At 40.0% G+C, this 14,705-nt stretch overlaps 1 protein-coding gene across 1 annotated transcript in view; it reads left to right on the plus strand.

Annotated features, from left to right (window-relative positions):
* bod1l1 (biorientation of chromosomes in cell division 1-like 1) overlaps nucleotides 1–14,705 on the plus strand; it is a 45,736-nt gene that overhangs the window by 10,182 nt on the left and 20,849 nt on the right. Inside the window, exons 4-8 of the mRNA XM_078401248.1 lie at nucleotides 1,717–2,214; nucleotides 3,332–3,493; nucleotides 9,139–9,293; nucleotides 10,743–10,887; nucleotides 13,461–13,611. Coding sequence (XP_078257374.1) covers nucleotides 1,717–2,214; nucleotides 3,332–3,493; nucleotides 9,139–9,293; nucleotides 10,743–10,887; nucleotides 13,461–13,611 — 1,111 coding nt within the window. The remainder of the gene's footprint in view (nucleotides 1–1,716; nucleotides 2,215–3,331; nucleotides 3,494–9,138; nucleotides 9,294–10,742; nucleotides 10,888–13,460; nucleotides 13,612–14,705) is intronic.

Consider the following 14,705-nt stretch of genomic DNA (forward strand, 5'->3'; position numbering starts at 1 on the left):
CTGAATCTATAGAAGATTGGAAAATGATCACCAATGTGTCCACAATTTCTAGAGCCACCTCCTTAAGTACCCTGGGATGCACACCATCAGGCCCTGGGGATTTATCAGCCTTCAGTCCCATCAGTCTACCCAACACCATTTCCTGCCTAATGTGGATTTCCTTCAGTTCCTCCGTCACACTAGGATCCCTGGCCACTAGAACATCTGGGAGATTGTTTGTATCTTCCTTAATGAAGACAGATCCAAAGTACCGGTTCAACTCGTCTGCCATTTCCTTGTTCCCCACAATAAATTCCCCTGCTTCTGTCTTCAAGGGACCCACATTCGCCTTGACTATTCTATCACAGTAAACCTATATTGTACAACTGTATATTTAAGATGAATATGGTGTTGATCAAGCATAGTGCTTTGACCTTGATGTTAGGCTAGTTTAGTTTTTTTTAGAATGGCAAGTGAAGTGTATTCCATCAGATACCTCGTAGCTTGTGAGAGTGAAAACATTGATGAGTAGGGATGAATCTTACACTACAAAACACTACTCTCTGACCTATTCTTGGAGTCAGTAATTACCTGTCCAGTTGAGCTTTAGCATAGTGTTGCTTTGGCATAGCACTGCTGAGATATTGCTGAAGATTCAGTGGCAATGCTGTTAAATACCAATGTTAAAGTTTGATCCGCGCTTTCAGACAACAAACCACATTAGACACCTTAAGAATGAAACAATGCCTTTTTATTCACGCATGCGGGTGTGGGAGAGGAACCTGAGTATGAATTATATACTCACTGTCCCTCGTGGTCCCACACAAACGTCCGATCCAAAGCTGTGCTTATTTATACTGGGGGGGGGGGGGGTGGTCCCGCACCTTTTACATCACCAGCACCCTTGAAACAAAGCCCCTCGTGTTAGGATATGCTCGGACATGCTCCTCTGCACTTATACTGTTAATCCTTTCTGGCAACAGTTCTTGTCTGGATCAGACTTGTCTTTCTGTGTGGTTTTACTTAACAATTGGGCAACTCATCTTTTTGTCACACCTTGGATCTGTTTCTGTTGTCATGCACAACATTGCAATTTCAGCTGATCACAGCATTTTAGCTTGTTTCCACATACTTCTTGTCTGAGTAATTCCTCTGCAGTTTTAAAACTCACCAAATCATTTTAGTTAAATATTGGTCCCTTTGTCAGAGATTGTTACTGCCTGGCAGCTGAATGACATAATTACTACATGTCATTTAATAGCCACAAAGCTGAATGTTTCCATACAGACCTGCTCCATTGCATGAAAAGTTACAAATTGTGGAAGCACATAAGACAATCGTTTAACCCTTTGTGTATGGATCAGTGAAAAAATAAATGAGTGATTTCATAGAACATGTAAGAACAGAATAAAATAATGAAATCATCAACAAATATATCCATTTCTGACTTTATGCTAGAGGCACAGCACAATCTATGGAACATATGTCATGATATTCTGGGAACTGGTCTAAGGCAAACACTCAGCTCTTTTCCAATTTTATTTTTAATTTTGCCCAACTTTGGATGAATGTTCTGAAACTGTTGATAGTAATGAATGGCTGCCCCTGTACTTATCAAGTTTGTGTATGATCCCAAGTCTAAATTATACATTTTGGGTAGCTGCATTTATGCTATGTAATGATTTATGAGGAATAGAAGTTTTATATTTTTACATTGTACTATGTTTTAATTTGCAGGCCCTTCCAGTTGTCCTAATACAAGCAAAGCTGATGATGCACTTTCTATTCTGGATACAATAACCTCTCTTAATCAGGAAGCTAGTGCTGCTAGGTCTACAGTTGAAAATTCATCGAGTAAAAATTGTGAAAAGAATTCTAAGAAGATCTCCACGACAGAAATCAAGTCTCAAAGTTTTGATCTTGGAACGGAGAAAGATCATGTCACTGAAGAAGCTGAAAAATCTACATTGGAAGCCAAAGTGGATGATGGATCAATTAATGCTTTAACGTCTTTGAAGACATGTGAAGATAAGCATGAAAAGGCTGAGACTATTGTGGAAAGTACAGAAGATGTGAACGATAAAAATGATAAGAGAGACAAAGATACAATAAGAAATGAACAAATTGGGCTTTCAAAGATTGAGAGAAGGGGAAGAAGAAAAAACTCTGAATCTGTGAGACACATCTCTGCGACTTTAACTGTTAAACAGACAGCCAAGGAAAATTTAAAGAAAGGTACAGAAAAATGCTTTGTAGATCAGGGTGAAGAACCATTTAAGTTACTTTGCAAATTGATAGGCAGAAAAATAGCTGCCTTGTGAAAATAAAAGATCTAGGGAAAAAGGTTTCCTTGTAACCTTCCCACAGTAATCTGAAACTATTGTTTCCTTAGAAAACAGTCTGTCAGTGTCACTGCAGGTGACCATTGATAAGCAATCACTTCTGTTGACCCATGTGCAATGAAGCTCTGTTAAACAATGTAATTAGTTTTTGGTCTTTTTAGTTTGCAGTAACAAAACTAAACTTGCAGCTACTAAAATTACGTATTTTTAAATCCTGCAGGAAAAAGAATTAGTGTATCAAACCCTGTACCCCCTAACCCCCAACCTCATTACCACAATTATTTTAAGTGCAATTTTCAATAATTTGAGATTTCTCAGAAGCACAGCTCTCGTGTTGTAGCAGAACTGTCATACCTGTAGCAGAGCTGCTGTTCGACATGATGTCACTCTTGGCAAATCTGCAATAATTACTTTTAAGGTTTATTTTGAATGTGTTAAAAACTGTGGTTGAACGTGGAGATTTTGGAAAGAATAAATGTAATCGGGGTGCTTAACAGCTTTTTTAATAGCTTTTGATGTGCCCGACAAGAGGCTGTTAACAGATTAACTAGGGGCAAGCATTGTGGATTTCTGACAAGCAACTTGTGATACATTTAATCAAGTATTTAAATCTTTTCAATTTGTTACTCGTTGATTACAAATTAAAGTGTTAACAGTATTAAAGGAAACATGATAACAGCTTGAAAAAGAATTTACTTAAAGGGCAGAAAACAGGCTGGACATGACTGTTTTTCCACATAAGTTGTAAAGGTGATATAGACCAGCTGTTATTGGTAAATTTCTTGTCTGTCTGTAAATTATTTAGACTTGGGTAAGTGGACAACAAGGTTATTATTCGCAGGCACTGTGCAGAACAGTACAGTGTACTGGAAAGCTGGCAGACTATATGGGCACAATTCTTTGGCTAGAGGGTGAAAGCAAATTAATGTTCACATTTTTTAGAACAAAATGCACGAGGTTATTACAATAATGATTTCCATCTGAGTATATTCCCTTCTATTAATCTTCAGAATATTTCCTGGAAGATTCTGATTTTGAAGGCCTGAGTGACATTACTGTCAGTTCCGTCCACACCAGTGATCTTTCCTCTTTTGATGAGGAAGATGAAGAAGAGGAGGGTGAAGTTCCAGATTCTGACAGCTCTGATGAAGTCCAAGAACAAAGTTCAGAAGGTACAAAGCAAAATTTTAATCTTAAATTTCTTCATGAATACATTGAAAAAGTATTTAATTCTCTAAGTTTAGAGAGAAGTTCCAGTTTTAATTGAGATTCTGCTGAATGAAAATTCTAACGTTACTCTTTTACTTTGCTCCCATAACATTTTAATATCACTTGAGTTGAAGGAGTTAATTAAAATTATACAGCACACATGCTGAACTCACTGGTGCAGGTATTTTTTTTAATCAAAGGTCGCCATGACTGCTCCCTTGCCTGATGTTGACCTGAACATTCCCTCTAAAGTGCCAATTATTGCAGTGTTGGTTAACTGACCTTGTACGTTTTTGCATAAATTTAAACTGTAAACAAAAGATGTCTTTAGTGTACTTTACAGTACATTGAATCCGCCTCAAATTCTCCACTCCCCTGACTAACTCTACCCTCTCCCCTCCTGAACGTGCAGCCCTCCACTCACTCCGCAGCAACCCGGACAATCATTAAACCCGCTGACAAGGGAGAGGCTGTGGTAGTCTGGCGTGCTGACCTCTACCGGACCGAGGCCAGACGACAACTCTCAGACACCTCTTCCTACCTATCCCTGGACCATGACCCCACCGATAAACACCAGACCTTTATCATCAGCACCATCACGGACCTCATCATCTCCAAACTCATAGTTCCCCAGTCCCGCACGGCCCGATTCTACCCAAAATCCACAAACAGAACTGTCCCGGCAGACCCATTGTCTCTGCCTGCTCATGCCCCACCGAACTTATCTCTACCTACCTCGACTCCATCCTATCCCCCCTGGTTAAATCCCTCCGCACCTACGTCCAAGACACCTCACATGCTCTCCATCTCCTCGATAACTTCCGGTTCCCAGCCCCCCACTCCCTCATCTTCACCATGGATGTCCAGTCACTCTACACTTCCATCCCCCACAAGGATGGTCTCGAAGCCCTCCGTTTCTTCCTCGACCGTAGAACCAGCCAATCCCCATCGACCAACACTCTCCTCCACCTAGCAGAACTGGTTCTTACCCTCAACAACTTCTCCTTTGACTCCTCCCACTTCCTCCAAACCAGAGGCGTAGCTATGGGCACTCGCATGGGCCCTAGCTACGCCTGCCTCTTTGTCGGGTACGTCGAACAATCCCTGTTCCAGACGTACACTGGCCCCATCCTCGAACTCTACCTCCGCTACATCGACGACTGCATTGGTGCTACCTCTTGCGCCCATGCAGAACTCACTGACTTCATACACTTCACCTCCAATTTCCATCCTGCCCTTATATATACCTGGACTATCTCCGACATCTCCCTCCCGTTTCTGGACCTCACCATCTCCATCACAGGAGACAGACTAGTGACGGACATTTACTATAAACCCACTGACTCACACAGCTATCTGGACTACACTTCTTCCCACCCGGTCCCCTGCAAAAAGTCTATCCCCTACTCCCAATTCCTCCGTCTACGCCGCATCTGCGCCCGGGATGAGGTGTTTCACACTAGGGCTTCCGAGATGTCCTCGTTCTTCAGGAAACGGGGCTTCCCCTCCTCCATTATAGATGAGGCTCTCACTAGGGTCTCTTCTACATCCCGCAGCTCCGCTCTTGCTCCCCCTCCCCCCACTCGCAACAAGGACAGAATCCCCCTCGTTCTCACCTTCCACCCCACCAGCCAGCGGATCCAACATATCATCCACCAACATTTCTGTCACCTACAACGGGACCCCACCACTGGCAATATCTTCCCATCCCCTCCCCTCTCTGCATTCCGCAGAGTCCGTTCCCTCCGTAACTCCCTGGTCCACTCGTCCCTTCCTACCCAAACCACCCCAACCCCGGGCACTTTCCCCTGCAACCGCACGAGATGCAACACCTGTCCCTTTACCTCCCCCCTCATCTCCATCCAAGGACCCAAACAGTCTTTCCAGGTGAGACAAATGTTCACCTGCACCTCCTCCAACCTCATCTATTGCATCCGCTGCTCTAGATGTCAACTCATTTACATCGGCGAAACCAAGCGCAGGCTCGGTGATCGCTTCGCTGAACACCTGCGCTCGGTCCGCATTAACCAAACTGATCTCCCGGTGGCCGAGCACTTCCATTCCCCCTCCCCCTCCCAGTCTGACCTTTCTGTCATGGGCCTCCTCCAGTGCCATAGGCCCACCGGAAATTGGAGGAACAGCACCTCATATTTCGCCTGGGCAGTTTGCAGCCCAGTGGTATGAACATCGACTTCTCCAACTTTAGATAGTTCCTCTGTCCCTCCGTTCCCCTCCTCCTTCCCAGATCTCCCTTTATCTTCCTGTCTCCACCTATATCCTTCCTTTGTCCCGCCCCCCTGACATCAGTCTGAAGAAGGGTCTTGAGCCGAAACGTCACCCATTCCTTCTCTCCCAAGATGCTGCCTGACCTGCTGAGTTACTCCAGCATTTTGTGAATAAATCGATTTGTACCAGCATCTGCAGTTATTTTCTTATAGTACAAACTAGAAACTATGGTTGCTTTAGAAAAGCGAGTCTTTGAACAATAAACAAATGGAACATCCCTATTGCCAAAACCAGAAAATATTTGACGTTATCTAAATCTTTTTCACACAAAGATGTGATTCTTTGGTTCCTGAAATTAAAAAAATTGAAGGATGACTCCAGTTGTCATATTCTTATTGTCTTAAAAGTGTAAGTAAGTTGGAAGTTAATATATATATTTAAGGCATTTAGAGAGAGGGGAATTCAATTCAAAAACTGAATTAAAATCAAAATGATTAGGCTTGGACCTCATGTGCTCAATGTTATTTGAGTAGTTATTTATTTTAATCAATGCTGTAGATCTGCCATTTCTGGTCATAATGTACCATCACCTTTAATCTGTATGTGCTTTTTTTTCTGACGTATTTACATCTGTTGCCCATGCCAATCTCTATATCTGTATTCTGTAGTATTTTCCGTTGCAGTTGTTCAATTAATTTCTGATGCAATTGTTTCAACTTAATTTAGCATTTTCTTCATGCTGTATTTGTAATCTGTTAGTATTACACTTTAAAAATATTTTTGTCTTTGATTATAATCGTGTACTTGTAAAGTTATGCTGTCTATTCTTATGTAGTCTCCTCTTATCTCTCCAGTCGTGTATTTGTTTCATATTTCTACTTTAACATCACTTCCTTTTATTTCAACTTGTTGCCTTGTGCTATATCTCTCATCTGTTTTTGTTTGGTTTGCAATTTTGTAATCCCAAACTAATTGTCATTTATACTTGATATTTCAAGACATTTGCCTTTAGTTCCAATATGCACTGTATGTGTTTTTGGTAGCACACGGGATCTCTTGCATCTGTTGTGAATACATGTGCACTATTGGGCTCTTAAGATCCTTGCGCTGTTTTGGGAGGTGAATGTTGTAGCCATTTAACGTAGTTTTAAAGACGGGTTCTGGTGAGGAGAAGCCAGAAATTATCATCGATTCCGAGGGATGACCTCTTAAGTGTGCAGTTTCATTGCTAAAGTGCACATTTCAGAATCATCCTGGGATGTAATGATAATTTCCTGCTTCTCTTCACCACAAACACATGTCTCAAACTACTTTCTTAATCTGCTGCCACATTTCCTCCCAAAAATAAGTGCAAGGAGCTTGCTAACTTTGTCATCGAAATAAGACTATCCATTAGGTTAGCTTTGCTGTTTCTAGTCACTGCTTCTAGTATGTAAGTGCAACTTAATTTTATGCTCTCCTGTTTTCTATCCTTAACTTTCTCCTATCTCCTACTTTGCTCTGTCGGCACTCTTGTCCAGAATATGCGATTCCTGCTTTCTTTTCATGCCACAAATGCCCTTGATCTCAGCAGTCCTTGCAAGCCACTGCCTCATCTTTAATTATTCCTCCTACCTCAAATTTTGAAAACTTCATTGCTTCCCAAATCATTATAGAAGTTTCTGAATTTACATTTGAATCCCTTCAGTTAGATTTCTCACCCATCGTCGTAATATTGACATGAAAATTGATGTGGAGGGCATGTTGAAATGAAAATATTTGGGATAGGTTGCACGAGTGAGCATAAACTTGGCATATGGAGCTTAATATCATGGAAGTGAGGTCATGCACTTTGGTAGGAGGCATCTAAAGGTTGTCTATTTTCTAAATGTATAAAGATTGCAAATGATTGAAGTACACAGAGATCTAGGTGTTCTTGAGCACGAAAAGTACAAATTTAGCATGCAAATGCCCTATCTGGTTAGGAAGGCAAATATATTGGCTTTCATTTCAAGAGAGATGGTCTTTAGGAATGCTGAAATATTGTTAAAATTGAGGTAACACCTTGTGTACTATTCATAGCTTCAATCATCTTATTTAAGAAATTATATTCTGGTGTTTGAGGCAGTCCAATGACATTCACTAGATTAATGGAAACAAAAACTGGTAGAATGTTGATCCAAAATCAAACTGCTGGAGAAACTCAGTGGCCCAGGCAGCATCTGTGGAGGGAAATGGCTAGACAATGTTTTGTGTTGGCACTCTACTTCAGGCAATGTGTTTCTCCCGCAGTTTATTTTTGACTAAACTCATTTTTGGGATGAATAGGCTGCCTCAGCTAAGAAATTTGATCTGAACTCTGGAGTTTAGAAGAATGAGGGTGACATGAGATCCTGTGGGACACCGGATCTCATGACCAATAGGAGAATCTCAAATGAAGGGAAATAGTTACATGTTTGGGGATCGGTCTTTTAAATCCGAGATACATAGAAATTTCTATGTATCCTTGCAGAGAGTGATAAATCTGGATTTTTTTCTACCCGAGGGGTTTATGGAAACTAGGGTCATTGGATTATCATTTTCATGATAAATACCCCACTGTTACTGGAGACACAAGGGACTACAGATGCTGGAATCTTGAGTAAAACTGCTTGAGAAACTCAGCAAGTCAGCAGCCTCTCCAGGAAAGAGGTGGGGCCAGGGCAAAGCCTGGCAAGTGATAGCTGGATACAGGTTAGTGAGGTTGAATTGGCAGACGGGTGGACAGAGGCGAGAGATAAGGAGACAAAAGGGTGTCAGATAAGGAGAGAAGCAAAGTGAAATGTAAAGCCACAGGGAGGAATATAGGTGGTAGGGGATCAGAGGGGAAATGGGGTAGGATAGTGGAGATAAATGGGTGCAGATCGGGTTAAAGGAGGCACAGGAAAGAGAGGGAGAAAACTAGGGAGGGGGTATCTAAAATTGTAGAATTCAGTGTTTATTACCGTTGGATTGAAAGCTGTGCAAGTGGAATATAAGATACTGTTCCTCCAATATGCATGTGACCTTACTCTGACAATTTGATCCCCAATGTATGTGATGGCATAATTAAGGGAATGCAGTAATAATCGCAGGCTAAAAGCTTCCATTCTTAGGAATCAGTCCAGTATGTAAGAAATGTGTTACTTCAAGTTAAATTAAAAGCAAATTATTTAGGTTTGCAAATCAAAGGCTGGGATACACGTAATTAAATGAGAGCATGAGATTTGCAGCTCTCTGTTCAAACAGAACAAAGTTTGTCTTAATTCACAGAAAGTTGAATAAAATAAAGTAGCTTTGTTCCAAGAATAGAACTAAGACATTAGAATTGAGAAACCAAAGTAAAGGAAAATTTACGTTTTTATTAAACATGTACTCTGTTTAGAAAAAGATATGAATGTAGAAACAAATGAAGAAGGACAAAAGGAATGTAAAGCAAAACCAGGACGACATCCATATGTCCACAAACCGTTTCTGTATTCAAAGTACTATAGTGATTCAGACGACGAAGAAACTGTAGTACAACGGCGACAGTCAATTGTAAGTTAGAGCAATTTCTTACTATTTTTACTGTTTAATGTTTCGAATTATGAATTTGGGTGTGGAGAGTAATTGAAACGGTTACAAGAAATGATTTAAGTAAATGTATTTGTGATGCTGGTTTATAAGCAAATTAACTTGATAAAATTACTGAGTTTGTATGTTTAAGAGTTCCATTTCTTAGGCTTGAAATACTAAATTTATATTTCATTTCATCCTGTGTTCATTATTTTACTGTTAGGTTAACATTCCTCTCCAACCAATTTCTTCAATACATTCAGATGCCAGTTAAGAGCTTCCCCAACTATTCCTCCCTAAATATTGTAACCATCCTGATTGTATAATAATTTTTCAGTTCAAAACCATCTATAAAACAATGTCTTGTTTGTGTAATATATGAATTGTGCAATTATTTATAAGTGAAACAACATCTTCAACGTAATAAGAACTAGAACTTAGTAACATTATAAACAAAATTTGTTAAGACAAGCTTGTGTTTCTCAGCCATCATAGTTTGGGAGGTGGTCAGGGGAGTATTAGTTTATTATTGTACTGAGATAGGGAAATGCTTTTGTTTGCATGCTATCCAATTAAATCATACTATATGTAGTGCAATCAAGATGTACTCAAGTACAGTAGAAAAACAAAAACCTGCAGTTGCTGGAATCTTGATCAAAACATTACTAGTCAGTTGGTCAGGCAGCATCTTTGGAGGGAATGGGAAGGCAATGTTTCAGTTTGGGGCCCATGTTTCTTTCTCTCCACAGGTAATGCAGAGAGAAAAATATCAGTGTAGAACAATGTATTGCAGCATTATAGTGTTATAGTTACAGAGACGAAATATAATAGGTTGGAAGATTGAGACTACACCCTATCTTATGGGTGGACCATTCAGTAAATTGTCAGATAACAGCAAGGAAGAAGCTGTTCCTGAATCTGGTGATACATGCTTTCAAGCTTTCGTATTTTCCTCCCGACAGGAGAGTGGAGAAGAGAGAATGACTGGGGTGAAAAAGGTTGTTGACTATGTTAGCTGCTTTCCCAAAGCAGTGTGGAGTGTCGAAGGTGGGGAGGCTGGTCTATATGATGGACTGGCTACATCGACAACTCTTAGCAGTTTCTTGTGGTCATGGGCAGAGCTGTTGCCAAACCAAGATGTGATGCATCCTGCTAGTTTGCTTTCTGTGATGCATCTGTAGAAGTTGGCTAGAGTCATTTGGAGACATGCTGAACTTCATTGGACTTCTGCGATATTAGAGACATTGGTGTGCTTTCTTGGTTGTAGAGTGGAGCGATTGTAGTGGATGATGGTAGATCCTCTTCAGAACCAGCACACAAAGAGTCCCGGGCTCTGGCACCAGCTTAGAATGGTTTGTATGCATTTGTAACATGCCTTTCTTCAGGCTTGCCAGGTATAAAAAATCACAATTTTCTTATATTTTCGCATAGGCAAAAGAAAAGGCAGAGAGGTTACTCAGGCGACAGTGGAACAGGGAAAGGGGAGAGGACAAGCACAAACAGTTGGAAATTGAGAAAGATGGGCCATCAGAAGAGACTCAAAGGAATGAAGAAAATCTCCAAATATTGGAAAAAGGTAGTTAAGTCTTTTATTTCAGACCTACAAAGTGAGGAAATTACTGTATTTCTGTCAACGGACAAGGTGTTTCCCTAGCAAGTCTAGGTTTGTGTTTATATTTTGGCATAGATGAGAATTGTGGCCAAATTTAATTTTTTGTTCCCTCAGGAGATGCACTTTCACATACTATTTGCTTGTGTTCTTTAAAAAATTTGAGGAATGCATAAACCTCGTTAAACCAAAATGTTGCAATACTTTTGAATGCCTCTTTCAGTCCTCAAAACAAAATTATGCAAGCCTCCCTCACATATCTTGAGTACCCTGGGTTGAAATGCTTCACTGTGATCCTCTGGGTATTCTGGATTTTTTCCAACATCTCAAAGATGAGCAGGTTAGTAAGTTACTTAACCACTGTAAATTGTCCTTCGTGTATCACTGAAAGGTAGTACTTGATAAAAATATAGGGAGAACTTGTTGGAGAAAACTAGTTACATTTATTATTAATATTATCATCACGTCCATTGAAATACAGTGAACCTATCTAGTCAAATCATACCTTGCATGAGGACAATCATACACAAGTAAAAAAGTAGAATGATTGCAGTGGATGATAGTAGATCCTCTCCTGGGACCAGCTTGCAGGAGTCCCTTCGGTGCAATCCTGCATCTATCAAGACTTAAGTTTCTGCAAATATCATGTCTGATTTTGGCCTAATGAAAGATGTCTTTATTTTCTCACTTTACAGTTTTTGCAACTGTAAGGCCCCATATCCTGACAGAATTGGGTGAGAGTAGGGATATCGATGATCAGGGTTTGGTCTGGCCCACCTGGAGGTGGTGAGTTTAGTTTAGAGATACAGCATGGAAACAGGTCCTTTATCCCACCGAGTACACGGCCATCACCAATCAACTGTGTACACTAGTTCTATGTTATCCCACTGTCATCCACATCTTACACCAGGGGTCGGCAACCAATGGCCCTCGGGCCAAATCTGGCCCGATGCCTGTTTTTGTACAGCCTGTGAGTTAAGAAGTATTTTTGCAGTTTTAAAAGGTTAAAAAAATCAAAAGAAGAATAATATATCATGAGACGTTAAAATGATATGAAATTCAAATTTCAGTGTCCATAGATAGTTTTATTGGAACACAGCCATGCTCATTCATTGATATGTATTGTACATGTTCTCATCGCTTCACTGCTGCTTGGCGCACTACAAAACCAACGGCACTCAGTGACCAAATATAACTCAAGAGCTTTTGGAGCACTACACTCCTCTCTGTACAGCAACATTCTATTTTTTTAAATTATTTTACCAGTTTATACCCATCATGTCAAAAGAAGAAAAGTAGACTTGGAATGTCATGCTTTTAAGGAACAGTGGAGTGTGGATTATTTTGTTACCGAATTAGATGACAAAGCATTGCGTTTATTTTGCGGTGACACTATAGCCGTGCTAAAAGAATACAATATACGTCGACATTACTAGACTAAGCACTCATCACAATATTCCCAACTCTCAGGGAAGCAACGGTCAGAAAAATTAGAAATTTTAAACGTAATATCTCATAGCAGAATTTTTTCCAAAAAATAGCAAATGAGGTTGCAAGTTTCCGAGGGGCTCATTTGTTAGCTAAGCAAGGAAAACCGTTTACCGATGGTGAGTTAATAAAATCGTGTTTGATTTCCTTGTTATATAAGTACCTACATAATATCTTTGATTTTGTCTCTTGGCCCGCAAAGCCTAAATTATTTAATATCTGACCCTTTACAAAAAAAAAAGTTGTCAACCCCTGTCTTACACATTCAGAGCAATTAAGAGACCAATTAATCTACAAACCAACACATTTTTGGGATGAGGAAGTAAACCGGAGCACCCAGAGGAAACCCACCCAGTCACAGAAAGAATGTGAAAATGCCACCCAGACAGTACCTGTAGTCAGGATCAAACTTGCGTCTCTGGCACTGTGAGGCAGCAGTTCTACCAGCCGCGCCACTGCACAACCCTGTTCCTTTCATGGCCATCGCTGCTTCTTGCAGCTGCCAAGGATGCGCTCGAAGTTTACCTAGCTGCTATACGACTTCGAGCAGCCCACCTTATCTACACGTTGGCCTGTGGCCCGTGGCAACTGCACTGGCTAAAGGGAAACCTGAGCTGCTACCTCCCGCAGCTGTCCCTCTGCCGTGATATATGGATGCAGAAACCCTCATCCTTTGCTTGAAAAACAGTATAAAGCTTTGTGACCCAACCGTAAGACTTTAGGCTGCTTTCCGAGGGGTACAAGAGGTGGCTGTTCACTCTTCCATTGCTATCATGTCCAAACAAAAAAAAAATTGATGGATAGTTTTCCTTTTACATGCTACTTTACAACTATAACTGAAAAGTAACTCTGAAATATTTTACAGCATTGAACTAGAATTTTGTTCTCGACAAAAGAATGGCCTACTCCTGCACCTATTGTCTATTGACACTGCAATCCTTCATTGTTATTATTATGAATGCATTCATTTTGTACTGCAAGATCCTAGTAAGACCTATGGCCTAAAGATTCAACTTTCTATTCTCTTTCCCTCTACATTCATTTTTTTCCAGGTATTAACAGTAATTTAAGTGTTGAAACCAATTTAAGAACAATGCAAGAGCCAACATCCCAAATTTCAAAGGTTAGCAAAGCAGCTTTGAAAGAGCAAAAAATCTTGGAGAAAAAAGTGGCATTGAGAAGAAAAAGGAAAGGAGATTTAAGGTATAATTATTTTACTTGTGTTTGATAGAACAATGAAGCAACCGTGATATATGGATGCAGAAACCCTCATCCTTTGTTTCTGGATTTGATAGTTGCCTTCTGCTACTTCTTTATTCCTACATTTTGCAAATTTGATGTCATACAAACCCCTTCTCACTGAATAGTGTTCTTCGCCCATTACCTGTCCTGATGCAGGGCTTCAATTCCTGAACAGTTCGTCAACAATTCCTTACCCAGCCCCCACCCACAACAGACTGAATTCCTTCAGCAGATTGTTTATTGCTCGAAATTCCACCATTTGTCACCGTTAGTTACCCACTATTTGGGTCCTTTTGGTCTAAACTATTTTTTTGTTAAACAATGCTCCTTTAAAACAAAAATCGTTCTCGCGTCTTTCTCAATCCCAAATTTAACAGCTTAGTGATCAACATCATTGGTCTTAGTTTTCAGGGCAGAATTCGAGAACTATCTCTCTACCTGTTTTCTCAGCTATCTTTTGGTCCTTGACTGGCATTTCTCTTTTATATGGGCAACCGATAAAATGACTCGTGCCCAGACATGGTACTAATGTATCGTGCAATAATAAATTCCTGGAATCAAGCTTTTGACAAAACTATTTTGAACATGGAAATCATGCCACTAAAATCATGCCTCCCGAGATGCTGCCTGACCTGCTGAGTTACTCCAGCATTTTGTGAATAAATCGATTTGTACCAGCATCTGCAGTTATTTTCTTATGCCACTGAAATTCATGTATTAGATGCATGAAGGATATAAATGATATATTAAATACTATGAATGGAATTGAGAATTGCCAAAAGAAAAATAATACTGTCAACTTTTATTTTAAAGTAAAATTAGTGTATGCATTGTAATAAGTTTGTGTTAAGTTGTGAACTGTAACCATTTTTTAAATATTTGGTGAAATTATTATGCAGTTTTCTGAAGCTTTCTATGCACAAGTGAAATGCACAAATCCTTCCACAAATGGTGATTGAGCTGCCAAATTCAATATTCACTATTTTTGATATCCTGTATCTTGCAATAATATGAACCAATAGATGTTTTGGTGCAAATACGTGCTATAATCTAAT

Source organism: Rhinoraja longicauda, chromosome 1 (assembly GCF_053455715.1).
Source record: "Rhinoraja longicauda isolate Sanriku21f chromosome 1, sRhiLon1.1, whole genome shotgun sequence".
NCBI classification, from domain to species: Eukaryota; Metazoa; Chordata; class Chondrichthyes; order Rajiformes; family Arhynchobatidae; genus Rhinoraja; species Rhinoraja longicauda.